We start from the raw sequence: 17,125 nt of genomic DNA on the forward strand, positions 1-17,125 counted from the left end.
TCAATCATGGACACGCTTACTGACAGTTGTACCTTCTTGCCCTTTAGTCTGTTGTCTGTGCCCAATAATGTTTGTACCATGTTTTGTTCTGCTACCATATTGTGCTGCTGCCATGTTGTGTTGCAACCATGTTGTTGTCATGTTGTGTTGCTACCATGCTGTTTTCATGTGTTGCTGCCATGCTATGTTGTTGTCTTAGGTCTCTCTTTATGTAGTGTTGTGGTGTCTCTTGTCGTGATGTGTGTTTTGTCCTATATTTTTTTTTAGATTTTTAGATTTTTAATCCCAGACCCGTCCCCGCAGGAGGCCTTTTTCCTTTTGGTAGGCCATCATTGTAAATAAGAATTTGTTCTTAATTGACTTGCCTAATTAAAAATAAATAAAACACAAATCTTTTGTTATATGCTGTTCACCACTTCATCTACACTGATTTGAAGTGGATTTAATAAGAAAGAGCAGGTGTTCTTAATGTTTTGTACACTCAAATTGTAGACCTCTACATATATATATATATATATATATATATATATATATATATATATATATATATATATATACACTGCTCAAAAAAATAAAGGGAACACTTAAACAACACATCCTAGATCTGAATGAAAGAAATAATCTTATTAAATACTTTTTTCTTTACATAGTTGAATGTGCTGACAACAAAATCACACACCAATAATCAATGGAAATCCAATTTATCAACCCATGGAGGTCTGGATTTGGAGTCACACTCAAAATTAAAGTGGAAAACCACACTACAGGCTGATCCAACTTTGATGTAATGTCCTTAAAACAAGTCCAAATGAGGCTCAGTAGTGTGTGTGGCCTCCACGTGCCTGTATGACCTCCCTACAACGCCTGGGTATGCTCCTGATGAGGTGGCGGATGGTCTCCTGAGGGATCTCCTCCCAGACCTGGACTAAAGCATCCGCCAACTCCTGCACAGTCTGTGGTGCAACGTGGCGTTGGTGGATGGAGCGAGACATGATGTCCCAGATGTGCTCAGTTGGATTCAGGTCTGGGGAACGGGCGGGCCAGTCCATAGCATCAATGCCTTCCTCTTGCAGGAACTGCTGACACACTCCAGCCACATGAGGTCTAGCATTGTCTTGCATTAGGAGGAACCCAGGGCCAACCACACCAGCATATGGTCTCACAAGGGGTCTGAGGATCTCATCTCGGTACCTAATGGCAGTCAGGCTACCTCTGGTGAGCACATGGAGGGCTGTGCGGCCCCCAAAGAAATGCCACCCCACACCATGACTGACCCACCGCCAAACCGGATCATGCTGGAGGATGTTGCAGGCAGCAGAATGTTCTCCACGGCGTCTCCAGACTCTGTCACGTCTGTCACGTGCTCAGTGTGAACCTGCTTTCATCTGTGAAGAGCACAGGGCGCCAGTGGCGAATTTGCCAATCTTGGTGTTCTCTGGCAAATTCCAAACGTCCTGCACGGTGTTGGGCTGTAAGCACAACCCCCACCTGTGGACGTCAGGCCCTCATACCACCCTCATGGAGTCTGTTTCTGACCGTTTGAGCAGACACATGCACATTTGTGGCCTGCTGGAGGTCATTTTGCAGGGCTCTGGCAGTGCTTCTCCTGCTCCTCCTTGCACAAAGACAGAGGTAGCGGTCCTGCTGCTGGGTTGTTGCCCTCCTACGGCCTCCTTCACGTCTCCTGATGTACTGGCCTGTCTCCTGGTAGTGCCTCCATGCTCTGGACACTACGCTGACAGACACAGCAAACCTTCTTGCCACAGCTCGCATTGATGTGCCAACCTGGATGAGCTGCACTACCTGAGCCACTTGTGTGGGTTGTAGACTCCGTCTCATGCTACCACTAGAGTGAAAGCACCGCCAGCATTCAAAAGTGACCAAAACATCAGCCAGGAAGCATAGGAACTGAGAAGTGGTCTGTGGTCCCCACCTGCAGAACCACTCCTTTATTGGGGGTGTCTTGCTAATTGCCTATAATTTCCACCTGTTGTCTATTCTATTTGCACAACAGCATGTGAAATTTATTGTCAATCAGTGTTGCTTCCTAAGTGGACAGTTTGATTTCACAGAAGTGTGATTGACTTGGAGTTACATTGTGTTGTCTAAGAGTTCCCTTTATTTTTTTGAGCAGTATATATATATATACAGTTGAAGTCGGAAGTTTACATACACTTAGGTTGGAGTCATTAAAACTTGTTTTTCAACCACTCCACAAATTTCTTGTTAACAAACTATAGTTTTGACAAGTCGGTTAGGACATCTACTTTGTGCATGGCACAAGAAATTTTTCCAACAATTGTTTACAGACAAATTATTTCACTTATAATTCACTGTTTCACAATTCCAGTGGGTCTGAAGTTTACATACACTACGTTGACTGTGCCTTTAAACAGCTTGGAAAATTCCAGAAAATGATGTCATGGCTTTAGAAGCTTCTGATAGGCCAATTAACATCATTTGAGTAAATTCGAGGTGTTCCTGTGAATGTATTTCAAGGCCTACCTTCAAACTCAGTGCCTCCTTGCTTGACATCATGGGAAAATCAAAAGAAATCAGCCAAGACCTCAGAAAAACATTTGTAGACCTCCACAAGTCTGGTTCATCCTTGGGAGCAATTTCCAAACTCCTGAAGGTACCACTTTCATCTGTACAAAGAATAGTACGCAAGTATAAACACCATGCGACCACGCAGCTATCATACCGCTCAGGAAGAAGACGCGTTCTGTCTCCTAGAGATAAATGTACTTTATCTGTGTGAAAATTATTTTGTGCGAAAAGTGCAAATCAATCCCAGAACAACAGCAAAGGACCTTGTGAAGATGCTGGAGGAAACAGGTACAAAAGTATCTATATCCACAGTAAAACGAGTCCTATATCGACATAACCTGAAAGGCCGCTCAGCACGGAAGAAGCCACTGCTCCAAAACCGCCATAAAATACCCAGACTACGGTTTGCAACTGTACATGGGGACAAAGATCGTACTTTTTGGAGAAATGTCCTCTGGTCTGATGAAACAAAAATAGAACTGTTTGGCCATAATGACCATCGTTATGTTTGGAGGAAAAAGGAGGAAGCTTGCAAGCCAAAGAACACCATCCCAACCGTGAAACACGGGGGTGGCAGCATCATGTTGTGGGGGTGCTTTGCTGCAAGGGGGACTGGTGCACTTCACAAAATAAATGGCATCATGAGGAGGAAAATTATGTGGATTTATTGAAGCAACATCTCGAGACATCAATCAGGAAGTTAAAGCTTGATCGCAAATGGGTCTTCAAAATGGACAATGACCCCAAGCATACTTCCAAAGTTGTGGCAAAATGGCTTAAGGACAACAAAGTCAAGGTATTGGAGTGGCCATCACAAAGCCCTGACCTCAATCCCATAGAAGATTTTTGGGCAGAACTGAAAATGTGTGTGCGAGCAAGGAGGCCTACAAACCTGACTCAGTTACACCAACTCTGTCAGGAGGAATGGGCCAAAATTCACCAAACTTATTGTGGGAAGCTTGTGGAAGGCTACCAGAAACGTTTGACCCGTTAAACAATTTAAAGGCAATGCTACCAAATACTAGTTGAATGTATGTAAACTTCTGACACACTGGGATTCTGATGAAAGAAATAAATGCTGAAATAAATCATTTTCTCTACTATTATTCTGACAATTCACATTCTTAAAATAAATAAATCATTTTCTCTACTATTATTCTGACAATTCACATTCTTAAAATAAAGTGGTGATCCTAACTGACCTAAAACAGGGAATTTTTACTAGGATTAAATGTCAGGAATTGTGAAAAACTGAGTTTAAATGTATTTGGCTAAGGTGTATGTAAACTTCTGACTTCAACTGTATATACTGTATTCTATACCATCTACTGCATCTTGCCTATGCCGCATGGCCATCACTCATCCATATATTTATATGTTCATATTCTTATTCATCCCTTTACATTTGTGTTTATAAGGTAGTCATTGTGAATTTGTTAGATTACTTGTTAGATATTACTGCACTGTCGGAACTAGAAGCACAAGGATTTCGCTACACTTTCGCTACACATTAACATCTGCTAACCATGTGTATGTGACCAATACAATTTGATTTGATTTAGAGCTCCGAGACAGGATTGTGTAGAGGCACAGATCTGGGGAAGGGTACCAAAAAATGTCTGCAACATTGAAGGTCCCTAAGAACACAGTGGCCTCCATCATTCTTAAATGGAAAAAGTTTGGAACCACCAAGACTCTTCCTAGAGCTGGCCACCCGGCCTAACTGAACAATCCGGGGAAAGGCCTTGGTCAGGGAGGTGAGTTCCTCTGTGAAGATGGGAGAACCTTCCAGAAGGACAATCATCTCTGCAGCACTCCACCAATCAGGCCTTTATCAGGGATGCAAACTAGTCACCTTTGGCGAAATTCTCTGTTTTGAATCCAAAATAGGTGACCAACATGATTCCTGTAGATCCGATGAGAAATATTTGGGCGAGGGGGGGCTTTGGATGACTACTGGCCTTATGCGAACGAGTGATGCACATTTGGAGCAATACTGGCTGTATCCAAGGCTCTGCCAATCGTTCACATAACAACAGAAAGCAGCATATGACTGAAGAGAGAAAAGACAACCAATTTTCTAGTTACAGCATCAGCGCGCACTCTTGAAAGACGCTTGGAAAGGCAGTTTGCCAGTTAATTTACAGCAGCGCGTCCCCTGAACGATAACGAAAAGGTAGGTGAGAAGCATGACCACGGAAACAGGGGTGAGAAGTTGATGAAGCTTACTTCATGAGCTGTAACCGAAAACTGGAATTTGGAAAGTTTGAGGTGAGGGAGAAAGTGTTGTGGAACAAGTATTGTTAGCATTCTTAAGTATCTTGCTAGCTGGATCGAATTATCCGTTATAGCTTGCCAGAGAAATGTTGAGCAACATTAGCCAACTGAACTGATCAAATAATTGAGTTTATGGTGTGAAAATTAGCTGGCTAATAAAGTCAGCTAGCTAACGTTACAACATGAGATGCGCTAACGTTAGTAACCTAACCAATTCGCTATAGTGTTAACTGGTAACGTTATATGACTCCTTGCCGTTCCTCAAGTTATAACGCATTAGTTGCTTACTGGACCCTGGCAATCTGTGTGAAATGTTAACTAGTTAACTAGTTTCCCTAACTAGTTAACTAGCTAACAAACTCACTACTATCTGTGAACTAATGTTTTCCCTCTACAGTACAGTAAGTTATGCTAATTTTCAGAATGAGAGAATTAGGTGAGAATGAGGCGTTGCTTGTGTTAGGTTCTAATTTTTCAGAGTAAATAACTCATGGACACTAGAAAAGCTTAACCAAGTTTAATTAAAAAGGGTCGACATAGCTGTATTCAGACAGACATGTTTCCACCACTACAAGTATATATACTCCACTTCAGGAACTCCTCCTTCTCTCCAATCCTTACATTTTAAGGTTCGACAGGGAGAGGGTAATAGGATAATAAACCATAATTTCACCCTTCAGGGGATCTGACCTGACCTCAACCCCTCCTTCGCCTAATCCACAGATGTCCATCCTATTCCCCTATAGCAATCCTGTGACCTCCTCCCATCCACCCAACACATTCCAATGCCATCTGTCTTTCTACAGAGAACCATTAACCTCTGACATAAAAACCAGTCTCTTCCAACCTTTATATACTATGCTTTTGCGTATAACAATGTTCAAAGTTTACCCCGAATCCAACACTTGTTAAACAGCTAAGTGTAGCTGAAGATGGGCCTGGCTTAAGCTGGATGCCACTATAGAGATGAAAGGAACACCACACACTTTCCCTATTTCTCACTTTTTCAATACAGTGGTTAAAAAGGGGTATGCCAGGTGTACTCTCTGCCTGAAAGAGATCAATTATGCCAACAAAGGGTATCATGCTCTGCTGGCACATTATAGAACAGATGTCCACAGGCAGAAAGTGTACAATGTAATAATGTGCAGTGTAGCCCAAAGATATTGCTTTTGTTGTGTTGAACTTGACAGTAACACTTGTATGTGAGTGAGGGGGAATTATTACATTTTTTACTCAGTCAACGTTATTTTTGCACACATGTAGCCTTGTGCACTTGATCGGTGGCCACTATAATAGAGCAAAAATAGAATGCCTGTTTGTTTCATTCTATTTCTACTTAAGATGTTTTTTTCCCAAGTGCAATATTTAGATGTGTGTGGTCACAAGTGTTCTATTATAAAGGCTGTCATGGCTAACTGCGATATTAGTGTGTTGTTTTTTCTCAAGACTTGGAAAGCTTTCCTTACATTTTTTAGCTGTGAGTTAGGTTCACATTAACCACTTTTTATTTTACAAAGAGACTGATCATGTAGATCATATTCTTTGTTGAATTAGTTAAAAACCTGCATTTCCCCCTAGCAGGGATTTTTTTGCATGTTTCAGTGCAACAAAACACAGTGTCACCTTTTTAGGCCCTCACCAGTTTGCATCCCTGCTTTATGGTAGAGTGGCCAGACGGAAGCCACTCCTCAGTAAAAGGCACATGACAGCCTGCTTGGATTTTGCCAAAAGGCACCTAGAGACTCTCAGAGAATGAGAAACAAGACTCTCTGGTCTGATGAAAGTCTGGGCCTCAGACTAGGGTGAAGGTTTACCTTCCAACAGGACAACAACCCTAAACACACAGCCAAGATAACGCAGGAGTAGCTTCGGGACAAGTCTCTGAATGTCCTTGAGTGGCCCAGCCAGAGCCCGGACTTGAACCCGATCTAACATCTCTGGAGAGACCTGAAAATAGCTGCGCAGCAACGCTCCCCATCCAACCTGACAGCGCTTGAAAGGATCTGCAAAGAAGAATGGGAGAAACTCAGAACCCAGATGTGCCAAGCTTGTAGCGTCATACACAAGAAGACTTCAGGCTGTAATCGCTGCCAAAGGTGCTTCAACAAAGTACTGAGTAAAGGGTCTGAATGCCTATGTAAATGTAATATTTCAGTTTTTTATTTGTAATAAATTTACAACAATTTCCAAAAAACATGTTTTTGGTTTATAATTATGGGGTATTTGTGTGTTGATTGATGAGGAAAAAAACTGCTTAATCAATTTTAGAATAAGGCTGTAACGTAACAACATTTGGTAAAAGTGAAGGGGTCTGAATACTTTCCGAATGCACTGTATATAATGGTGTGTATAGACAGTATGGCATTGAAAAGGTGTAGTACTTGTATAGGATGAGCAATGACTAGAATACAGTATATACATATAACGCAAGTAAAACCGTATGTAAACATTATTAAAGTGACCAGTGTTCACTTTAATGGTGGGTGGTAACCAGCTAGTAACAGTGATTATGGTTCAGGGCAGGGTATTGGGCGAAGGCCAGCTAGTGGTGAATGTTTAACAGTCTGATGGCATGGAGATAGAAGCTGTTTATTAGTCTCTCTGTCCCAGCTTTGATTCACCTACCTGTACTATCTCCTCCTTCTAGATGGTAGTGGTGTGAACAGGCCCTTGCTCAGGTGGCTGAGGTCCTTGATGATATTCTTGGCCTTCTTGTGACACCGGGTGCTGTAGATGTCCTGGAGGACAGGCAGTGTGCCCCGCGGTTGCGGACGGTGCAATTGCCGTACCAGGCGATGATACATTTCGTCCGGATGCTCTCAGTGGTGCGTCTGTAGAGGTTCGTGAGGGTCTTAGGGGCCAACCAAATGTCTTCAGCCTCCTGAGGTTGAAGAGGCGCTGTTGCACATTCTTCACCACACTTTCTGTGTGAAGGGACCATTTCAGGTCTTCAGTGATGTGCACGACTAGGAACTTGAACCTTTTGACCCTTTCTGCTGCGGCCCTGTCAATGTGGATGTGGGCGTGCTTTTTCTGCTGTCTCCTTTAGTCCACAATCAGCTCCTTCGTTTTGTTGACGTTGGGGGAGAGGTTATTTTCCTGGCACCACTCTGCCAGGACTACCATCTCCTCCCTGTAGGTTGTCTCGTCATTGTTTATAATCAGGCCTACCACTGTTGTGTCATCAGCAAATGAGTTGCAGACGTGGGTGGCCACGCAGTCATGGGTGAACAGTGAGTACAGAAGGGGGCTGAGCACGCACCCCTTGTGGGGCCCCAGTGTTAAGGATCAGCGTGGCGGAGGTGTTGTTGCCTACCTTCATCACCTGAGGTTGGCCCATCAGGGAGTCCAGGACCCAGTTTCACAGAGCGGGATTCAGACCCAGAGCCCCGAGGTTAGTGCTGAGCTTGGAAGGCACTATGGTGTTCAAGGCTGAGCTGTACTCTATGAACAGCATTCTTACATAGGTCTTTCTCTTGTCCAGGTGGGATAGGGTCGTGTGCAGTGCAATGGCGATTGCATCATCCTTGAATCTGTTGGGGCGGTATGCAAATTGTAGTGGGTCTAGGTTGTCAAGTAAGGTGGACGTGATATGGTCGTTAACTAGCATCTTAGAGCACTTCAGGGTGAGAGAAGTGAGTGCTACGGGTCAATCGTAATTTAGTTTAGTTACCTTCACTTTCTTGGGTACAGGAACAAGGGTGGACATCTTGAAAAGATTGGGGACAACAGACTGGGATATGGAGAGATTGAATATGTCTGTAAACACTCCAGCCAGCTGCACATGCTTTGAGGATGCTCTGAGGACGCGGTTTACTTCAGCACCAATATTCAGCATTATTTTTCAAAGTCACACATATGTCTGTGTCATTGAGGCAAATCCTAACTTCCACTTAAGTTGAATTTGAACTTTAAGTTTCCCATTGACATTAATGCACGGATAGGTAAAAATACGTGTTGTGGAAGTTAAGATTTGACCCATTGAGTCAATGATGTGGTTATAGACGCTACTTTGATGCTCTTCCCTCCCTATCTTCCTCCCTCTCTGCAGTGGCCTGAGGGACAGGGTCAGTATTCTGGTGGACGGCTCGCTCATCATTGGCAGTGTGAAGCCAGAGGATGCTGGGAGATTCACCTGCAGCCCCAGCAACAGCCTGGGCCGGCCCCCATCCGCCTCCGCCCAGCTCACAGTGCAATGTGAGTGTCTCGCCCTATCCTCTACAGTCAACCCATTCCCCCTAACCCTTATCATAATAATAATTTGTCCTGTCACACATGTTTTTCTTGCATATCCCTCTGAGACACGCGCAGGGAGTGGGGTCACGGCCAGGGTCACCATTGAAGAGCAGCCATGGAGAAATTAGTGTTAAGTGCTTTGCTCAAGGGCACAGCAACTGATTGTTCACCTTGTCGGTTACGGTATTCGAACCAGCAACCTTTCGGTTATGGCACAACACTCTAACCTCGAGGCTACCTGCCGCCCTGCGCTTGTCCAGATATGGGTCGTGTTCATCAGAGCACACAGAGCTACTGGGTGTACACTACAGCAAGATCCATCCTACTCTAACAATTCTAATTCTACTCATCAGCCGCACTTAGGACATTGATTGACTGATCCTAGATCTGTGCTTATAAGAGCAACTTGAACCTGCAGCTGTGCTATTGAGTAGTCCCACTGCAACTGTGTACACTCAGACCTGCTGATGCTGTTCTCTACTTAATGAGTGTTATACTACCTAACCACCCTATGAATCACAAGCCAAAGACCAGTTTCCATATTACTCTATGTACATTTAATGGACGATAAAGCTTTACAGGAAATATGGCACGATATCTGGCCATGGTATGCACCAGGGATCATCAACTAGATTCAGCCGCGGGCTGATTGTTTTTCTTGAGTGGATGGTCAGGGGGCCTGAACATAATTACAAATAAGTCTAGACTGCAAATTGACCACAAGAAGCCCAAACAGATAGAATATTTGACAAAAACATAATAATTTCAAACCTAGCTTTAATTTATATAAGATCACATATATCTCTCTATTATGTGTGGGAATACTTTGGAACAGATTTCCAAAATAAAAATCACTCAAACAATTGATTTATTTATATAAAATCATGTCACCAGTTGGGGAACCCTGGTATAGACTTAGTTAAATAGAACCCCTCTCTCTCTCTATATCCACTGCACTGTGTAATTGAGATTAATTGGAGGTTACACTGGTGTGTGGTCTCCGAGCCAATTTCAGACCCCCCACCCCATATGCCAAGTGGGCATATTAGCCCTAACCGTGATCCCATTCAACCACTACACACACTGTGTCTCTAAACCCCAACACACACACACACCATTCCCGGGAGCCCTGCGGGTTAGAATTGAAACAGTGACCTTGAAGTCACTCTTCTTCAAAGTCATTCAAATCACTTTCACCAATGTTCTCCTCGCATTAAATGCTCTCTTTCTTTCATTTTCAGTCACACGGGCTTTGTGTTTGATCAGAATTAATCAATATTACACGCAACCCGCCTTTCACTCATGAGTCGTGACATTCAAAAACTCCAGCCCTGTCATTCCCCCGAGGTAAATCAGATGTATTGTAATCTAAATGAATGGAGTCGAGGATGAATGTTTCGCACCGGTAATACCCATCCACCACAGAGATGTGGCCCCGCTCGGTGGGTAGTGACTTGTCTGGGTAGCCAAGGCAACAGACATTTTGCATTCCCCCGCTCTATCTCCTCCTCCACGGCTCTGAATTAGGGCCCAAGCAGGAGAAAGCAGCACCAGTCATGAGGGAGGGAGCATTACATCATTGCTTTCAGAGACCAGACACTTTTTTGACACAGAGATAGAGGGAGCTTTTTTCTCTCAAGTAGTGACCACTACTTTCCCCAAAGCAAGTCACTGCTAGAGCCAGGATGCAAAGAGCGAGAGATTGCTAGCTATCTAGCGCTGTTCTATTTTTAGACTTTGGATGATATTCTTGTCTGAGCTGAGTAGTAGTGGTATAATGGGATAACTACTGTATCTCCAGGGTTTTTAGGGTGGTAGGATGTAGATAGACTGAACTACCAGGATATGCTTTCTCTCTCCATCTCTAAATCTCTCTCTCTCTCTCGCTGTCTATTTTTTTAATTGAAACTTTATTTAACTAGGCAAGTCAATTAAGAACAAATTCTTATTTACAATGACGGCCTAGCAAGAGGAATCTGCAGCTTCCTGCGGGGACAGGGGCTGGGAATAAAAATACAAATATTCTCTCCATCTCTCTTTCTGTTTCTCCTCTCATCAATTCCTACCTCTGTGAATCCACATTGTCAACCTAATCTTTCTCTCTCTCTCCTTCTATCGCTCCTATTCTCTCTCTTCTCCCTCCTTGTCTTCCTTTCTTTTCTTCCCCCTCTCTTAGCTGTACCCCCCATCTCTGTGCCCTCTCTTTGGGGGGATGGTTGGGGTGCATGCTGCCATGCTTCTATACCTGCCCCAGGAGAGCAGTACCATGGAGGCAGCCACACACACTCACACACACATACAAACACACACACTCTAATGCTCACACTCACACATGCCACAACACACGCCATACACACACGCAGACCAAATTTGTCCACCGTGACCTGCTGTTCGGTGCTGCGTGCGTGTGACCGGACGAGCGAAAGCGAGGGAAAGGGAGAGTGAAAGAGAGAAGGAGGAGAGGTGACATCATCCTCTGTGGAAACCCTCTCCTCTGCAGTGACGTCAGCTCCAGACGCCAGGCAGACAGGCAGGGAAGCAGGCAGCGTGGGCGATAGCGGCCCCACTAGACCACTGATGGCACTGCAGCACTACGACAAGATTACAGGCTGTGAGTGAGTGAGTGAGTGAGTAAGTGAGTGAGTGAGTGAGTGAGTGAGTGAGTGAGTGAGTGAGTGAGAGAGAGAGAGAGAGAGAGAGAGAGAGAGAGAGAGAGAGAGAGAGAGAGATAAATACATGTGTGGATATGTGCATGTTAGATAAGTGTGAGGGTGTGTATGCTAGCTGTATCGAGAGTGGCACTACCCCCCTCATCTTTCCTATAAATAGACTGTGGCACCTCGCCAAGCATTATGTTTTCTTTCTAAACCGCTCCTTTCTGAGCTGTTCCGGCCGTCGGACAGATATCCATTAGCTCTTTGTGGAGCGTGGCTTTGTGGCCACATGTACAGGGCTTTGAGCAGATGACAATGTCTGAATCTGCCATTAGGCCACAGATATTATCCAACAGAACCAACACAGCCTGAGACTTGTCCGGTAAAAGGTTAGATAACACGGAGGGAAAGAATGGGAAGTGCAGACAAGTTTTATGGTTTGTGGGTTGTCACTAGTTACCACAGCCACAAAGTCATAAACCCCGGCCATTTCTGCAATGTATCTTCTTAAAACTTGATATTAAACCTAACCCTAATCTTAACCACACTGCTAACCTTATGCCTAACCTTCAATTAAGACCAAAAATGTCATTTTTGTTTTAGTGAATTTTTACGATCAAGCAATTTTGACTTTGTGCTATCTAGTGGAAACCTGGTTTGTGCCGTTGTGTAATGTAAGGGGTGTAGTGGCGAATCTGTCACTATATAGGGCATTTCACACACCTGAGCTGAACTGGGTCAAGCCAAAACAAGTTGGATTGAGCTGACCTGCTTACACAGCCACCAAAGTGTAAAAATATAGGGTATATGGTTCTTTGAAACGGCCCACTTTGACATAATTTTGCTAAGCACCTACTATTCTCCTGCTTCCGGGGTTGTTCAAAGTTAAAAGCTGGTGTATTGACTTTCAGTTCCAACTCCTCTTTCCTGTCGTCTATCCTTGTTGCCGGATAAAGTTAAATTAGCCGTGACTCCAGACAGACTGCCTCAGCCATGGAAGCCTCTGTCTGAATACTAAAGAGGACAGCCTTCTCTGAACTCATTTTAATCCACACGTTGATTCCATTCTACATATGTGACTGTCTCAGATTCTCCTTCCTTGTGAAATTAATTGACATACTAAAAACGTATTTCCCTGTTCACTAGTCAGTGTTTACCCATCCACTCTAAACACACACACAACCTCCACATGAACAGCTACTGCTCTCAGACCAGCTGCTACAGAAGCACACAGTTTATCATGTTACGACAGCCCGTGTTATTTCCCCTGGCTCCTGCTGAAGTACTGGTCCCATAATCACTATCAATGTTACTCTACTATGAAGATAATGTTTTAGTATGATATTTATCTTGTGACCTGGATGGTCTAGCTAGCGGTTAGTGCCACTGCCTACACCATTGTATGTTTGCCCGTGTCATCGTGGGTTCCAATCCAGCCCACTGCCTTTGTGACAAACTCTCTACTTTTCCCACCATCTCTCCTATGTCCAATAAAAACATTTCTCGCCCCAGACCCTGCCCGTGTCAAAGACATGCCACCTGCCATCTACGTGGCCATCGGCCTGCCAGGCTTCATCCGCTGCCCGGTGGACGCCAACCCGCCCGCCACGCTGGTCAAGTGGACTAAAGATGGCAACCCTCTCCGGATAGAGAAGGTGAGTCGAGGGTTGTATTCATTAGAGCACACAGGAGCAAAATGTTTTGCAATGGGTAAAAAAAGTCCCTCTCTGTTTCAGTAGCTTTCCTTGCGTTTGGTTCCTAATGAATTTGAGCCAAAACGTTCAGAGACAAATGTATTGTGTAGAACCAATATGTTTATCTGTTAGGGAGGATAGGGGATGGTGTCAGTTCTATTTCTATCTGTAATGTTCAGAAGGTTTGACATCACTGAATACATAATCACTTGTGGACAGACGCATAGGATGGTATGTTATCGTAGCGTCTGTCAACAGACTGATTTTCCGTCACTAACAATTTGGATAAATTACGATTTCGAATTTCGTAAGAGGGGACATTTGGGCTGTAGACGTTCCCAAAACCTCTATTTAGAGGGGTGGAGAATTTGCTAGTCTCATTAGTATCTTTTCTCATACATCGATCTCCCCCAAGAACTTCATCGAGCATCTGACGCAATTACAGAATATTTTAGTTCTGGGTTTCTGAGATAACTGAATACAGCCCAGTTAAGTAGGGTGAAGACACTGATCTAAAGTCAGTTTTGTGTTTTCCCCTAATGGTTAAGTTTAGGGCTAAGGGGTAAGCTGACAGTGCCTAGAAGGGCAACATCTACCCGGCTTGGGGATGGCAGACTGGGAAATCCCCTCAAGCTTTGAACTGCAACAAAGGTGATGAACTGAGATAACTGCAGGACTACTTTAGTGGGTCATTTCTACACTTCACATGTGCATTAAACTAGTGACTAAGTTTCCTAGTTTCAGGCTTCTAGGGGTGGATAAATTGTTGTATATATCCTAGACAAAATCTAGCTGTTGCTTTGCTGTTTCCTTTCACTACTTCTTGACCTTGCCTTCAGTCCCCTTTGATTCAGAACTTTTAACTATTGAGAACAATGGGGGGACTGAGCATACCTCTCACTTCCTATTCCATCGGGCAGCCACAGTCTCCTCAGCTCCTCTTTACAGGATGATGGGATAGTGATGTGCCACTGGTGAGCTCAGCCATACAAACATTGCGATTTCATAGTGTTAGCCCCTCTTTGTTCCCTCAGTACCCTGGTTGGAGCCAAATGGAGGACGGGAGCATCCGTGTGACTGAGGTGACGGATGACTCTCTGGGCACCTACACCTGCATGCCTTACAACGCCCTGGGCTCTGAGGGTTGGTCCGATCCCACTCCCCTGGTGCTAAAGGTATGCAGGCTGATGCTAACGCTAATTAGTGTAGCATACTAGTTAGCATAGCAGTGATTATGCATTTTCTATGGGAAGACTAGCATGCTGCAAGTTTGCCTACACTAATGCTAACTGTGCTAGTTAGTGTAGCAATTCCCATTCATGTTAAGAAGACTAGCATGCTGCAAGTTAGCCTAGCGACTACACCCAGGCTCAGGCCTAATCTCACACTTTCTCTGGGCAGGATCCCCCCAAGTTCTCGATTGTTCCCGGAGGGGAGTACAGGCAGGAGGCTGGGAGAGAACTGGTCATCCCCTGTGCAGCGGAGGGAGAATTTCCCTATCCCAACATCACATGGAGGAAGGTAAACGACCCTCACCTGGTCTAACAGTCTATTACTTTATAATAGGACAGAGCTACAGCTCCTCTTCTCTTCTCTATCCTTTCACTATGGGTATTGGGTAGCACGTTGCTGTACACTCACACAATATATTTGGGATTGAGATTTAATGGTAACAAAACTACTCGGTGCCACTAATTCCCCATTTGATGTTAGGTGACCATTATTGAGTAATGATAACGGGTGGTTATTACTACCATATTACTACTGTCTGTCTGTCTGTCTGTCTGTCTGTCTGTCTGTCTGTCTGTCTGTCTGTCTGTCTGTCTGTCTGTCTGTCTGTCTGTCTGTCTGTCAGACAGTCTGTCTGTCTGTCTGTCTGTCTGTCTGTCTGTCTGTCTGTCTGTCTGTCTGTCTGTCTGTCTGTCTGTGTCACTGTTTGTCTGTCTTCCTTTTTTTCTATCAGTCTTCTGTTCTCTGTCAGTCTGTCTTTCTATGTGTCTGTCTACTAATCTACTGTCTGTCTGGAAGCTATGTGGGTGGACGATAATGTCCTTTCTTGCCAGGACCAGTACAATATGTGCTGTTCTGTGAGATGTGTGACTCAACCTTCTTCTTCTCTCTCTTTTTAGGTATGGAAGCCCAGCAAAAGCAAGCACAATGTCCTCCCCTCAGGCAGCTTACAGTTCAAGTCCTTAAGCAAGGAGGACCACGGGGAGTGGGAGTGTGTGGCCACCAACGTCGCCACGAGCATCACTGCCAGCACGCACCTCCTAGTTATTGGTATGAGCCACTCTGCCGCACACAGGAACAGGCATAGGCACACACATACAAACACATCAGACCTGGGTTCAAATACATGCAGATTTGATTATTTGTTATTAAAATATTTATTTTAAAATCTTGTGGCCCGAATCAACTACTTCTATTGGAAGTATTTTTAAGTATTTTTGAATACTTTCCTATAAATAGCCTACTATTTGAAAGTATTTTCAAATACTTATTTCAAAATACATGATTTCAAATACCAAACATACCTGGTTCAAATGCATGGGAGTATTTAAATATTTTATATACAGTATACTGTGTATTTGAGTATTTTCAAATATTTTTCAAGTGTATTTACAAATACATTCCAAAATTCAACTGCTTGGTTTTTCAAATAAAAAATATCCAAATACTTAATATCCAAATGTCTTTGAACCCAGTAGTATTTTAACACAGGTCTGAGACACACACACAGAGTTCAGTTTGACATTTATAAATTACAAGCTTTATCACCATTCACGTGGGCCCTGTTTGAAAATGTCAAGAAGTCCTTAAAGTTATCCCGGCTCTAACACGATTGGACAGGTGAAAGCAAGGGGAAGTGAAGAACCTTAGCGGCCCAGTGCAGTCATAATTCAGTTATTGTACAACAGCTGATGAAACTAAAACTGTAAAAATGTGAAAAAATGTTATCAGTGTTATTTCCTGATAGTTGCTGGTTGAAAATATAATTTACACAGGACCTTCCAATCAGCAGGTTTTACATGGGTGGAGTTTGGCTTGCCTAGTGACATCACCAGGCGGTATAAATTATTATACAACGGGTGGGTCTAATCCTGAATGCTGATTGATTAAAACCGCATTCCAGCCGGTATCTAGTCCACATGTTACCACTGGCAAAATCTATGAAGTTAAAATGCCTATTTAATCTGTTCCATTTGGCTGTGCAATCCATTGTCTCATCAGCCCAGCCCACCAATTTATAAACTTGATCGCCACTATAAAAAACATCTAGACATTATCTCACATTTCTTTTAGACTAACATTTTGTTTTATACAAATCACCAGCGGAGATTTGTATAAACTTTTCTGTTTCTCCGACATTTGCAATATTGTTTCAATATTCAAATTCAATCTCCAGCTGTCCCACAGTAATGAACGTGTTGGGAGTCGGGACGAGACGGACAGACAGGCAGCGTTTCTCAGCCAGTCGAAATAATAAATCAGCTGGCATAATTGTTATGGATATATACGAAGAAATGTCAATTGAAAAAAGGTCAAACGAAACTAAGTGCAGGAAGCCAGCAGTCTTTACAGTTGTAGTTTAAAGTGATTGTGTTAGCTGTGTTGTTGGCTAGCTTCTCTGACAAGTGAGCACATTTTCTATGCCAGGCGAAATCGCACCTCATTAGCTCATTGTTATGGATGTATCCAAATAAATGTCAC

General features: G+C 43.7%; 1 protein-coding gene across 1 annotated transcript in view; it reads left to right on the plus strand.

Moving 5' to 3' along the window:
- Positions 1-17,125, plus strand: part of LOC115154184 (protein turtle homolog B-like) — a 188,087-nt gene that overhangs the window by 123,232 nt on the left and 47,730 nt on the right. Inside the window, exons 7-11 of the mRNA XM_029700146.1 lie at positions 8,882-9,027; positions 13,233-13,375; positions 14,449-14,589; positions 14,816-14,935; positions 15,544-15,694. Coding sequence (XP_029556006.1) covers positions 8,882-9,027; positions 13,233-13,375; positions 14,449-14,589; positions 14,816-14,935; positions 15,544-15,694 — 701 coding nt within the window. The remainder of the gene's footprint in view (positions 1-8,881; positions 9,028-13,232; positions 13,376-14,448; positions 14,590-14,815; positions 14,936-15,543; positions 15,695-17,125) is intronic.

This window comes from Salmo trutta, chromosome 19 (assembly GCF_901001165.1).
Source record: "Salmo trutta chromosome 19, fSalTru1.1, whole genome shotgun sequence".
Taxonomy (NCBI): domain Eukaryota; kingdom Metazoa; phylum Chordata; class Actinopteri; order Salmoniformes; family Salmonidae; genus Salmo; species Salmo trutta.